At 47.0% G+C, this 13493-nt stretch overlaps 2 protein-coding genes across 4 annotated transcripts; one reads left to right on the top strand and one right to left on the bottom strand.

The window, feature by feature from the left end:
- Nucleotides 1-2462: 2462 nt before the first annotated feature.
- LOC112901537 (protein GPR107-like) lies at nt 2463-3911 on the bottom strand. The gene is made up of 2 exons (XM_025970468.1): nt 3057-3911; nt 2463-2963 (listed from the first exon to the last, which is right to left on the bottom strand). The coding sequence occupies exons 1-2, from the start codon at nt 3909-3911 to the stop codon at nt 2463-2465; spliced, it is 1356 nt and encodes a 451-aa protein (XP_025826253.1).
- Nucleotides 3912-4876: 965 nt separating this feature from the next.
- On the top strand, nt 4877-11686 carry LOC112899622. 3 transcript variants are annotated; one of them, XR_003230083.1, is made up of 8 exons: nt 4877-6246; nt 6584-7918; nt 8102-8350; nt 8593-8670; nt 8739-9549; nt 9621-9734; nt 9821-10418; nt 11481-11686. XR_003230083.1 is itself a non-coding variant. In XM_025968161.1 (7 exons), exons 3-6 carry the CDS (start codon nt 7489-7491, stop codon nt 8774-8776), a joined length of 795 nt encoding a protein of 264 aa, XP_025823946.1. In that variant the 5' UTR covers nt 4880-5459; nt 5801-6246; nt 6584-7488; the 3' UTR covers nt 8777-9549; nt 9621-10044. The 3 variants fall into 3 exon arrangements, 1 of the variants encoding a protein (XP_025823946.1); XR_003230082.1 differs by having other exon boundaries at nt 8435-8670; nt 9621-10418; XM_025968161.1 differs by lacking the exon at nt 11481-11686 and having other exon boundaries at nt 4880-5459; nt 5801-6246; nt 9621-10044.
- The last annotated feature ends 1807 nt before the right edge of the window (nt 11687-13493 follow it).

Below are 13493 nucleotides of genomic sequence, written 5' to 3'. Positions count from 1 at the left end.
TGCCATCTGGCAGCGGACCCTAAAAACCAGGGATGAAAGTGGAGCGGATAATTTCCGCATCCGATCTGATCCGAATCCAAATTTTGCGGATATGGAGAAGAGTTTTTGATATCCACACAGATATGGATAATCTGAATCCGATTATATACGGATGCAGTGTAGGATATGGTATTAGCAAAATCCGGCGAATATGGATTATCCGATAATTGAACGTAGATAATCCGAGGCTTATAATAGGATATTCGACTACTTTTGCGAGCCCAACAGACTATACAAATCAACCCAAACCCAAATACACACATAATATTTTCATAGCCCATTAACCAACAAAGAAGGATAAATGAGGGATTTGCTCAATAAAGAATCTTTATTTTATTTTACGTGTTCGCTCTGTATACTTAAGTGCGAACTGAGAATTTGTAATAACTTTTGTTCGATGTTAAATTTGAAGTGTTACAGTCAACTTAAATATGTCGGAAACTATAAAGGTGAGTATTTTTAATGATATTCTGCTTATTTATGGTTTTAGTTTAGGAATTATAAATCAACATAAAATCCTACACATAAACATGTATTATCCGACTATTTTAATCCGCATTCGGTCTGACACCGACCCGACTCCACACCGCATCTGATATTCTTAAAAACCTATAGCCGAGTACGTATCCGTGTAGTATCAGCTCCGCTCCGCATCCGATAAAAAAATATGGATAATGATATGGAAAAGGTATTAGCCGCTCCAATACGATCCGTTTTATCCCTACTAAAAATGAAACTTAAAGCAATTAATAACTGTGAAATAATTTTTAATTGTAACTGATACACTCTGTTTCTAACCATGAATTATGTGATCTGCAAAACATGGGAAAGAACATGGCAACGACAACCCAGGAAACACATACTAAATGTATCTTTGTTTACCTTGTATACTTTCCCAAATCCACCTTCGCCCAGCTCATTTTCTTCCGCAAAGTTTCCTGTTGACATTCTTATTATTATGGATGGGTCCCAGAGCACTTTTTTAAATTCTTCAACATTCTCTAAGCACGCTGCATGTATTTTAACAAGTGAAGAACAAAAAATGTGCAAAGTGCAAAGTAATGTTTACTGCAATGGTCTTACTTGATGGGGTTTTCGTTGATCTTGATCTCTTCCACCATAGACCTACCAAAGCAGTCAAAATAATGCTACAGACCACCAGTATGGTAAATATTATTGGCAGGAAGTCTTTTTTTTGTTTGCGCATGATAATAATAGTAGAGAAGCAGAGCAAGAAAAAAAAATTCATATAATCAGAGTGGTTTAGAAATTAGAATGATAAATCAGGGTTTTTTTTTTACCTTTTTGTCCTCCGACAATAATGTTTACCAGTAGTTGAGGTGGTGGCCCATTTACCAAGCTTCCTAAATAAGTCAGGTTTGTTTCTGGGATCTCACTTACCAAAGTACCTCTATTAAGCACAGCATAGGACTAACTTTATAAAATTTGTACGTACTCAAAATATTGTACATCTTTCTCTTACATAGCTCCTTCGGTATGGCCTATGAAGTAGGTGAGCACGTAGGCATGGAAGATTTCAAAGCATGCCATGCAGGGGCGGATCTACAGGGGGCTAGGGGGCTCAAGCCCCCCCTCCCCCCAACCCCACACACATCCCACCTCCCCAAGATCAATGGATACCCTCTCTATTTTGAAAGAAAGAATGAAGAAGAAAAAGAAGATGAGCCCCCTCTTCGTATGTTGGCTGGATTCACTACTAATGCCATGCACTCATTTTTAGATAGGTCCGGGGTCATTGCATGTAACTGTAGAATGTGGGGATATCTGGTACGGCAAGAGATGAAGATGCCAATCTCTTCTGATGGTTTGATGCAAACTCTATTGTTCTATTTATCAAGGTGAACAGGACAAATTTTAGGGATGGTGCAATCGAATTCATGGTTGTGTTTGTCGGTTGGATTATCAAGGCAGGTAATTCAGGAACTATCACGATGATATAGGGAGTCGGATTCTCTCACGATGATATAGGGAGTCCGATTCTTGACTCAGTTCGTCTCAGAAGACACAATCACTCCTTAGAAACCCCCCCTTCCAAACCTAAAGGCGTGCTGAAATTGATTTCGATTTCAGGTCCATGTACTATATGTTAGGTAAATAGCATTTCTCTTATTTAAAATTGGTCCTGATTTAGAGCAGTATAATTTGCCTACATCTATGGAGCTATTATCATCTATAAAAATCCGCCAAAAATTGCTTGGCGCCAGGAAAATTATCCACGGAACCAGGAAGAATTAGAATACACATCCTAAAAATTGCTCGGCGCCAGAATTTCTATGTGAGTAATTCCTAATTTTTTATGACTGGAAAGATAACAGCATTTTAGGCAACCGGAAAAATATGAAGATCATATCAGGTTCGTAGAGTGACTATACAAAACTTGGAGAGGCACATGCCTGCCTGTCTCAGATCTCAAAAGTGCTCTCCATCTCAAGCTGCCCACCCGCGGCCTCCTCTTCGTCGTCGCCGACATACAGGTACGGGTTCTTCTCTACCGGCTGGAAGTTGTAGAACACGAACACGTAGAAGGCGAGGCTCGCCGTCTCGATGGAGACGTTGACGACCCACTGGTACTTGTAGCTGAGCACGGCGGCGACGGCGGACGCGGCGATCCGGGTGAAGTAGAGGTAGCAGACGACCACCAGGTAGAACTGCTTGAAGAGGGTGAGCTTCTGGAGGTTCCGCGCCGCCTTGCCGTCGGTCTTGGACGCCTCCCGCAGGTTGCGGATGGACCAGATGATGGGGAAGAACACGGCGCAGCAGCAGATGACGTCCACCAGCAGGAAGATCTGGTTCCACGCCAGCCAGTCCCGCCCCGCCGGGCCCGTCTCCCCGATCACTGCCGACGCGATGTTCTCGATCACTTGCAGGGGTATGATGATCATCAGCACGTTCTTCTCGCGCTCCTGCACGCGCCGCAGATGTCAGGGCATGGATGGCCATTGATCTCTGTTGGTTGGTCATTGCATCTGCAGAGTGCAGACGACATGGGCGCGCACCTGGAGGTATGGCTTCAGGAAGGACCAGCCAGTGCCGATGAGCACGATGACGGTGAAGAGCAGGATGCCCTTGAAGAAGCCGAACACGTAGAAGGCGACGTCCCACCCGTGCGGCGTGCCGGTGCGCTCCACGTACCACTGGTCCTCGGCGGCGCACGCCAGCTTGAGCGCCTTGAACAGCAGCAGCGCGCCCATCACGGCGTGGATGCGCTCCGCGGTCTTGCAGTGCTTGACGCAGACGTACAGCCACGTTCCCAGGAACACGAAGTGCACGACGGACGCGGCCGCGAAGATGCCCGGCAGCGGCAGCAGGCCGACGGGCAGGTACTCCTTGGCGCCGGAGCGGCGGACGTTGAACATCTCGGTGCGCACCTCCATGGTGACCTCGACGCCGTCCTGGCAGCTGCTGAAAAGCACCGTGTACTGGTCGTCGGCGTCGATGGTCAGGGAGCCCTTCCCGGTGCCGTCGGGCGCGATCTCCTTGAACCGGAAGAGCGGCTGCACGTACTTGCTGGTGAGCGGGCAGAAGGCGGTGCCAGTGGCCTCGGCGTAGTCGGACTCGTTGTTGATCAGGTAGATGAGGGAGTTGGAGATGAGGAAGAAGCCCATGAGGGTCGGGTCCGCGGCCTTGATCTGGGACCCCTCGGGGACCTTCCACCCGACGCCGGTGGCGGTGACGGCGGCGCGGCCGCCGCGCCTGAAGCCGAACTCCTCGAACAGGATCACGGAGCGCGAGTCGGAGACAATGGACGTCGTCTTGATCTCTGCGCGAGCGGCGGGCAGCACCGCGGCGAGGGAAGCAGCGACGGCGAGGACGACCGCGGAGGCGGCCATGGCGGATCGATCGAGCTGCATTGGTCACGTGAGTTTCTGGTTCGTGGAGGTCACGGCACTCGCCCGTGGCCGTGGGTGGGGGAATGCCGGTGCCGCCTGCGCTTGGCGTAGATAGAATTGTGGCATGCGCCGTGCACGCAGCCACGAACGGAGAGGGAGGGGTGGGTCGACGAGCGTGGCGTGTTTTAGGGACGGCCATGGGAGGAGCCTGGAGAAAGAAGAGCGCATGCATGCGTCAAACTCCCACAAGGCCAGAATCGACAACTTTTTTCAGAGCGCTCGATGACCCCTATTGTTTCAGCCTGACTGGCTGACACCTTTTTTTTTAACCTGCAGCATGACCGACCGACCGAATGACATGAACAGATGCTGCACTGAATTCACGGCGATCTTTACTTAGTGGGCCTATCTCATGGGCTGGGCTATCCGGCTGACTTTCTTGGTCCAAATTTTGGTGTGGATCCATTGTTGGCCTTTGGGATCTAGGCTCCGTTTAGATCGCTTCCAAATGTTATAATTTTTACACTCTCTCTCCATCACATCAATTTTGGGACACATGCATGGAGCAGTAAATGTATGTAAAAAAATAACTAATTGTACAGTTTAATTGTACATCACGAGATGAATCTTTTAAGCCTAGTTAGACCATGATTAGATAAAATTTGTCAAATACAAACGAAAATGCTACAGTAGCAAAAAGTTCCAAATATTATACAAATTTGCAATCTAAACGTAGAGATAAAAGTACATTGTTCTCCTCAGGTGGACACGTGTGCCTGTCATCATTGGCTTGCTTGGTATTTTCTATATGTTAAAGCTCGGGCGCTCGGCCGTCCACGTCTGCAAAAAAGATTTGGACTGTCCGAAAGCCATCGTGCGGTGCTGGTCGTCTAGGGTTTCGATGCCACGTGGTGTCGCGCCATTAGCTGGAAGCTTCTCGAGCTGTCACGGGAGCCCGTAAGCCTTATCTCTTCTGCACCCGCCGCTTCCTCTTCCTCCTCTCGCTTCCACTTCCTACTCGCCGCCGCTGTCCACGCCACTCCTGTTGACTCCGCCGGTGGCTCGGTGCGGCTGCCCGGCGGGCAGCTTGACGCTGCGGCTCCTCCTCCTCCGCGAGTTGCGGCGCAGCGGCGCGGGGCGGCCCGACGTGGCCTCGCCGCTCGCGCCAGGCGGCCTGGCGGCGCGTTGTGCCCCAACGGGAGGCGCGGCGGCCCGGCGGCCCGGCGGGAGCTCGACGATGCGGCTCCTCCTCCTCTGTTCTCCTGCTGCGCGGCGGCCTGGCGGGTAGCGCAGCCGCGGGACGGTGCGTGGGCGCACGCCGTGCATCGGAGCTGCGGTCGGCGGCCGCCGGCCGCCGTGCGCAGGTGCCGCACCCGCACCAGGCGGCCCCGTTTCGCGCGCCGCCCCATAGTCCCGTTTGCGGCTGCGGGCGGCGGACTGCGCGCAGGAGGCCGCCGACCGATGGCCAGCGACCCGCGGTCGTCGGCTGCGATTACGGCTGCCGAGGCGCCTGTGACCCGGACGCGCGAGGAGAGGGCCCGCAGCACGCGGCTGCGGCTGCGGCTGCGAGTGCGGCTCCTGCAATCCGAAGGATATTTCTCCAAGAAATGTCTTAACGGAATAGCCTTATATACGAAAATGAAAAGTGAAAATGATGTTATGAGTTAACAGAATAGCCTTACATACGAAGATCTCAAAAAAATATTTCGGTTATAGTAAAAGCTGGAGTATTTATACCTTCATTATTCTGGTTATAGTAAAAGCTGGAGTATTTATACCTCCTACCTTTGGTACATAGTTCTGACATTACATTACGTAGTTTCCGTTTCTAAGTCATTTCTGACGTTAATGTGTATAAATTGTTTTCTAAGTCATTTCTGACGTTAATGTGTATAAATTGTTCACTGCAGGGTGATCACGTTACACATATGACACCGAAGGTTGTGCGGAACCTTGGACCCTTCGTCTAGGATCTTTGCGCTGTCGAAGGTTGCGCAACTGATTTCTTTGTCATCCAAAAGTCAGCTTTTACCCTCGAAGCTAGCCAAAGCTTCGCGGTTGGTCCGCCTTTGCTCGAAGGTCGCGATGCAACCTTCGCGCGTTCAGCCAGGCGCGAACCTTCGACCATCATTGAAGGGGCCAATCCTGCGAGATAAATTAGCAAAAAACCATGCAATGACTTTTCGATTGCCGGAAGGTTCCTTGAGACCTTCGGTGGATCCTTCGGCGAGATCTTCTTGGGGTGGTGATCCCCAACAGTAGCCCCTCGCGGGCGAGGTCCGACTTCAATGGTCCGAACCCTCGAACAAGGATTGCCAGCCATCCTCGAAGAAAAACGTCTCCCTGATCGTCACAGGTTGGCACGAGCTGAAGGTTATATATTATCTTTTTACACGTGCAGGTTTTTGATTAGGCGACGGTTGAGCTTCCCCTTGGTTATTTTCACCAACCAGCACTGTATGTTTTACCCCACCTATAAAAGGGGAACGGGTTGCGCCGCTTTCACGCTCTTTTACTCTTGCAACCTTTGCTCTTTTATTCCTTTGTGACGCGTGTTGCGAGTTGATTGGTAGTGACCTTCGTGTTTGAATCTTTTTTTCACTTATAGTGCAGTGTGAGTTGATCAATGGTTTTTATTTGCTTTTGCTTTCGTACTTTTGTATTTCTTGTTTTAATTTTATTTGTTTGTTTAGGATGGCTCATATCAAGGAGACTGCGAAGCCCATCGAAGTTGAAGAGGCCAGCACGGAAGTTGAAAATATTGCTCAGCACTCGAGGGGAGAAGAGGATTTATCTCAAGTGAACGCGGATCCTTCTGAGCTGATGGGTCGAGAAAAACCAAAGCAGACCCTTCGATTTGGCACATCGCTAGTATCTCAGAACCTTATCAAGTTCTATATTGACAAAGGTTATTTCAAGGTGGGGGAATACCGTCCTTCGGAGGGTGAAGACATCCCGGTTCCGCGCGAAGGTGAAACCATGGTGTTTTGAGATTTTTTCACAGCTGGCCTCCGATTTCCACTTGACCTTGTGCTGCCGGATATTTTGTCGAGATTCAATGTCATGATGCATCATTTGATGCCAAACGCCATAATCCAGTTGTCCAAATTTTTCTAGGCTGTGAAGACTTTCGGTGCTCTGGTATCACCGGACACCTTTTGCAGATTCTATGAGCTTCATCCTCAAGGATGGAAAATTTCATTCGAGGGAGAAGATGAAGTTTTCTATGCACAAAGTGGTTGTTGCACCTTCGTTCCACAAAGGAACAATAAGGTTTTGAAGTTGGATCATGTTGAGATTTCTTTCAGTCAGAAAAACAAGTGGGACGATGACTGGACCGGATACTGGTTGTATGCCAAAATTGGCTTCGTGAATTCTTCTCAAGAGGAGATCTTTTCGCTCGCATTGAAGGTTCTTCCTTTTCAGCATATCAATCAGGCTGATTTGGACAGATCATCTAAGGATTTAAAGGACTGCTGCACTGCGTTCAGAGAGGTGGCAAAGGCAATCGGTAGTCGTGACCTTGTGGAGGAGTACCTGGCAGCTAAGATTTGGCTGTTGACCCCCCAGCTGGGCAGCCAAATCTTTTTCGAAGGTTATGGTGGGCAACATATCTAGTTCTATTCCTTGTCCAGTGTTTGGACTTAAGAGGCCATCTGATTCGAGTGATGAGATGATCGTGTCGAACGTTGAGCTTGAGGCTAATGCCCTTCTTGGTGCGTATAACTGGAAAGAGCATAAGGGTTTTTTGGAATGTTGTTCCCATGGTAGCCATATTAACTGGAGCTTCCATGAAATGGTAATAAAGTATGAGTCTCGAGAAGCATCTTCGGAGCCGCAGAAGAGGGGGAGGGCGTCCGGTAACATCGGCTCCACAGAGCCTGTTGCTAAGAAAGGGAGAAAGGATGTGACATCTGTGCCTAGAGGCTCGTCCTTCTTGGCTGCTTTGGCTAGACCTCCGAGGAATCCTTCGGTCAAGTTGTCAACCAAGCAAGCGGAGATTCAGAAGAAGAAAGATGCTGAAGCAAGTAAGTATACATTCGAGATTGCAGAGTGTGATTTAGGAAGTCCAGCTTTCATGGTGGCTCTAAAGGCTACTGAACGTTGTGTGCCTTGGAGTTTAGGGAGTAGGGGGAGGCCTGTAGAAATTGATATTGAGCAGTTTGGTTCCTTGCGTGCAAGCCCTGATGGTGTTGGTGCTGTGATTATAGATCTGCACAAGGCATTAGATGCACCGCTTCGTATGGTAAGTCTGGTGGACGACAACAGTGACGAGGATGTTGCGGAGGTCCCCCCGAAGGTTGACACTGATTTGACTAAAACCTCGAAGGAGGCGCGCCCGGGAGTTGCGTTAGAAACGGTGATGGAATGTGTGCCCAAGGAAGATGAGGATCGCGGTGCTATGGTTGAGGACATGCAACTTTCGGGGAAACACATTACTCAGGACTTTATGGAGCTAGGTACGATTTTGACAAATTGTAATTCTCCCTTTTCGATGTTCTGATATTGACCCCTACCTTTGGTATGCTAAAATTTTGACTAAGCTTGGAGGGTTGATTAGCGGAGGTCTTTCCAAGGGCATATCGTGTGCTCCAGCCGAGATGTCCACTCGAGCTGGAGGCCTTCCTGAGGAGCTTGAATCCTTCGACGTCGAAGGTTGGAGCCCACATTTTTTTTCTTAGAAAACTTGGGTTTTTTGCAGATTTCAAGAAGAGCTTAGAGCTTAGGCGTATATGGGATGGAGTATCTTGGGCGCATCACCGCTTCTTTGTGCTTAAAGGTAAAATATTAAATGGTGAAATGATTGTCTTTTGGTGATGATTGTGTGCTAAGGTGCGTTTTATGCAGGCTTTGATAGCGAGACGTACAGCGACTCAGAGCGCTAAAAAAGATAACAAGGCTCGATCAGAGAGGTCGGCCAAGAGCCTTCGCTTGGTTATGGAGAATCAGAGGCTGAAAGATCAAAATAAGATTCTGGAGGACCTTTGGGTTTTGCATAATGATCAGATTGCCGGTCTGACACAGAAGAAGGCTGATGATTAAGAAAAGCTTATTCAAAAGATGCAAAAAAACTATTGATCAGAATGATGAAACTTTGGAAAACCTTCGTGCTGTTGTGGAGGAAGATGACGTTACGATCAATGATCTAGAGGCTGAAAATAAGCAACTTAAGGCCGAAGGTGCCAAGAAAGGTAACTTGATTGAGATGTTGGTGAAGGAGGCAGAGGGTAACCAAAATCTGATGAATGAGGCTATCTGAGAGATTGTCGAGAAGAGCGATCAGATTTATCTTGAGCATAGAAAAGCTCTAGCAACCTTCGAGGCCGAAACTGCGCCTCTTCCTCAGGATCCTGAGGGTGGTGTGACTGGCTTGTTAAATTAGATATTGAATGAATTCACCTCACTGGTGGATATACTGACCATGACTTTGGACAATTCTGTCGTTATCTCGAGTGAGAGTGTTCTAGTAATTCTGGACCGCGAAAGTTGCCGGGATTTACAAAAAATAAGTGCTGGGGATTATGTTTTCCCGTCTTACTCTGACCTTAGTCAGAATATTTCTAACATTCAAGCTGTGAAGAAAGCTTTCATCCGAAGGTATTGGAAGGTTGCTGGCCGAGAGGTTGTGCGTAATGTTGCTCAGAGTCGGTTGGAAGCGGTAAGTTTACGAGTGATTCCTTTCTTTTGTTGTTTTGTTTGCTCCGGTTGTGAGGATCTATCCTTGTGCAGATAAAGAGAGCTCAGAGAGCTTAGGAAGATAGAAAGTTGACGGCGACGGCTTGGGATGTTGCTGAAAGTTCTGGAGCCAACAAGACTGTTGGTGGTGATGATGAGAACGTGAAGGTGTAGAACGGAGCTTTGATTGAAGAACTTTTGTGGCTTGTAGTTTTGATGAATCTCTAATGTAAATATTCCTAACTTTTGGTCAGGCGCTCGTTGTTGCGAGGCCCGTACTTGACGTACCTACGATGAACATTGGTTGTGATGGGGTCATCGTGGCCGGATCTGCTTGGGAGAGAGATATAGTTTTGCTCATCCTGAAGTGATTTTTTGTATGCGTGTGTGGCTAAATCGCCTTGTGAAGACTGATGGTCCGGGGACTCTTTTAGGTGGCGGATGATATGTGTATATTTGTAATTGCTTTTTAGTGTCTGATCTGCGCGCGAGTGAAAGATGGGGGCACACACGTGAACATGAAGTAGAAGAGGGCCAGAAAAATTAGGAGGAAAATGACAACCGTGCGCCATGGCCCGGCGGGAGGCGCGGCGGCTTGGCGCGGCTGCCCGGCGGGCAGCTCGACGCTGCGGCTCCTCCAACTCCGTTCTCCTGCTCCGCGGCTGTCCGGCGGGTAGTGCAGCTGCCAGACGGCGCGTGGGCGCGGGCCGCCTTGAGGCCCCCAGGACGACGCCGCGCAGTACCTCGCCGCGGTCGACGTCGCCGTCGAGCACCTCGCGCGCGGGCGTTGCCGTGCAGCTCGCCGTGGCACGGCCCGAGGAGGAGCTCCGCCATCTCATGGCTGTTGTGCAGGTTCGTTGGCCCCTGCCCTCTTATTTCGTTTCCACACGGCAGCCAAGATTCAAAGTTCTAGCGATTGTTCTCTGGTCATCCCTTTGTTTTGCTCTCTTACTTTCCTATGAACCTCTTGTCTTGCGTGCTGTGGTTGTCATTTTAAGGGATCCATTTTAAGAATTGCAAGCTGCACACTGCATATTATTGATGTCATGTAGAATTCTCAAGAAGCACAAGCTGATCGATTTCCAGGTTCGCAATTGGCTGTATGTTTATTTGTAGTATGGAGTGTTCCTCTTCTATGCATAGTATCGGACTCCAAATTATAAAATTTGGTCCCACGTGTTGCTTAGGCATATTCACTTTCTCAGCAGATCCGCTAGGCCTGATGGCATTGTTATTTTTCAATGCATTGACCACCTATTGGGTAAGAGAGAAAGGGAATCGGCAAAAATCTTGGAACTACTTCCAAGTGGAAATTGACCTGGTAGAAGAGTGCTACTATAATTAGAAACCATCCAAAAGATGAGGTATCCAAGGTCCAACCTCTAATATATTTGACTCGAGTACGATCACAACAAAATGCATCCATAGATTACTGCAAGGAGGTGAGCTTCTTCTTCTACTGCTTGGTAATTTGGTTCCAGATGTGCTACTGATGCCACATAAATAAGTAAATACTGAAACACATGTGGTAAAAATCTGTTAAGTCAAAGCTACTACCCCTTATTCAGAACCCCAATCAAAGTCTGGTCAATTTTCCATTATCAGTGCAAGTGGGATTGAGTGGGGTTACTTATGTAGGACCATTTTTCTATAGAAATTTTGTTCTAGGCAAAATGATGGACCTTTTAAAATCAGGGAACATGACATGGACCTTGACTGGTGAGGTTCCAACTGACCACTTTTTAGTAATCCTATCGAAATTTGCATACCTGAGTGCCCCTGTTGGCGAAACCGTACTTTCAATTTAGCTCCAAGCAACTGCTCTAAATGTTGACCAATTTATGAAAATTGAATGACAGAAAAATTTCCTTTGGAAAATGCATCTAGATGTTGTTGATTGCTGTTCTACCGCAGGCTCTAATTGGCTGAAGAGAATTTTAGATGCGAAAGAGAAGCCCCAGCTCAGACTTACACAGCAAAGGTAATATAGTTGGTTTTACATTAGAAAACATCAGTGCTATCTATAGCAAGAGGTTTAGCTTGGCCAAATTATGAAAGGGACGAGGTGAGTTCATGCTACCTGAAGCTGAATGTCAATATAGGATCCTTAACCCTTATAATTTTTTTCAGATGCTCTTTGCTACTTTCTACATGCTACATCATTGTCTATCGCCTAGAATCCAAATCAATGTAATCTGGATGCCAGGTTTACATACTTTTTAAAAGATTATAACTATTTTGAATTCTTTCTTGCATGGAAACCATATCACTGCTTGACAGTTGATCCTTTTTTTTTCTTTTAGCAATTTCTAGGTTGCAATGTTAATTCTGGATATGGATAGCCCATCCATATCAAATTCAGATGGTATATATAGTATAGATCCAAGCGATTACTGAGCAAGAAGATGCGATAAAGCAAAGTATATAAATACAACGCCATTCCTGTTTCCAATTGCTTTCTACTTTCTGCTGTTTATTTCAACAAATATGATTAATTTCCAAATACATATTGTGAATCCTTAGATTTCCAACATAAAGAAAATAAAACTTCTCATATGTTATTCTGTAAATTTAGGCGATGAGTATCAATGCAGTTTGATGTGCTATGCCTTTTTTTTACTCTATGATCTTGTATAAAAATGATTTAATCTAACTAAACTATAAATGTAGCCATAATTCGAAATATTTGTTTGGTTACTGAAGCTAACAGGATTATTAAACACCTACTTTCCAATTTGTTTTTCTTATTTTGCAATCCCAACAGGTTAGTTAATGAACTGAACTACCTGGAAGCCTTACAACAACAACAACTTAGCCTTTTGTCCTAAGCAAGTTGGGGTAGGCTAGAGATGAAACCCGCAGAAACAAGAATAAGAAACAAAAAAGGGCACAAGCTAAAAGAAGAGTTAGGGGTTAAACAAAAAATAACAAAGGTCATGGTTCAGGTACGTTAATTGCTAATCTCCAAGTGCTCCTATCCATAGCTAATTCCTTAGCGATATTTCACTCCTTAAGGTCTCTCTTAACCGTCTCGTCCCAAGTTAGTCTAGGTCTACCTCTACCTCTCTTTACATTATCGCCCCGTTTTAAAACTCCACTACGCACCGGCGCCTCGGGAGGCCTCCGTTGTACATGTCCAAACCATCTCAACCGATGTTGAATCAACTTCTCCTCGATAGGTGCCACCCCGACCCTATCTCGAATCTCTTCGTTCCGGACTCTATCCCTTCTTGTATGCCCGCAGAACCAACGCAGCATACGCATCTCTGCTACACTCAGTTGTGGACATGTCGCATTTTTGTAGGCCAACGTTCAGCACCGTATAACATCGCCGGGCGAATCGCCGTCCTATAGAACTTACCTTTTAGTCTCTGTGGCACCTTCTTGTCACAGAGGACGCCCGAAGCCTGCCGCCACTTCAACCAACCATCTCAAATTCTATGTCTAACATCTTCATCAATGTCTCCATCTTTCTGAAGCATTGATCTTAGATACCGGAAAATATCCTTCTTGGACACCACTTGACCTTCGAGGCTAACGTCCCCATCCTCATGCCTAGTCGGGCTAAAGTCGCACATCATATACTCGGTCTTGGTCCTACTCAGTCTGAACCCCCTCGACTCTAACGTGTGTCTCCACAGCTCTAACTTCATATTAACCCCTACCCTACTCTAGTCAACTAGCACCACATCATCAGCAAAGAGCATACAGCAAGGGATATCACCCTGTATGTCCCTTGTGACCTCATCCATCACCAAAGCAAATAGATAAGGGCTCAATGCTGACCCCTGATGCAGTCCTATTTTAATTGGAAAGTCACTTGGAAGCCTTAGCATATCTAATTTTTTTTTTTGCTGATTTTATATTTGTTTGTTATTTGTGAGGTTCCTATTACCTGGCATGTTCTCCCAATAGGATAACCGAAGA

This window comes from Panicum hallii, chromosome 7 (assembly GCF_002211085.1).
Source record: "Panicum hallii strain FIL2 chromosome 7, PHallii_v3.1, whole genome shotgun sequence".
Classification (NCBI taxonomy): Eukaryota; Viridiplantae; Streptophyta; class Magnoliopsida; order Poales; family Poaceae; genus Panicum; species Panicum hallii.
The sequence above is the reverse complement of the archived record's forward strand: the minus strand, read 5'-3'. Positions and strand labels throughout refer to the sequence as shown.

Excerpts from the sequence above, each read along its gene's own strand:
- LOC112901537 (XM_025970468.1), bottom strand. The coding sequence starts at position 3,911 with ATGCAGCTCGATCGATCCGCCATGGCCGCCTCCGCGGTCGTCCTCGCC. Across the intron at positions 2,964-3,056 it reads TCCTGAAGCCATACCTCCAG|GAGCGCGAGAAGAACGTGCT; the intron begins GTGCGCGCCCAT and ends CGGCGCGTGCAG.
- LOC112899622 (XM_025968161.1), top strand. The coding sequence starts at position 7,489 with ATGGTGGGCAACATATCTAGTTCTATTCCTTGTCCAGTGTTTGGACTT. Across the intron at positions 7,919-8,101 it reads GAAGAAAGATGCTGAAGCAA|ATCTGCACAAGGCATTAGAT; the intron begins GTAAGTATACAT and ends CTGTGATTATAG. Across the intron at positions 8,351-8,592 it reads TCAGGACTTTATGGAGCTAG|ATTTCAAGAAGAGCTTAGAG; the intron begins GTACGATTTTGA and ends GGTTTTTTGCAG.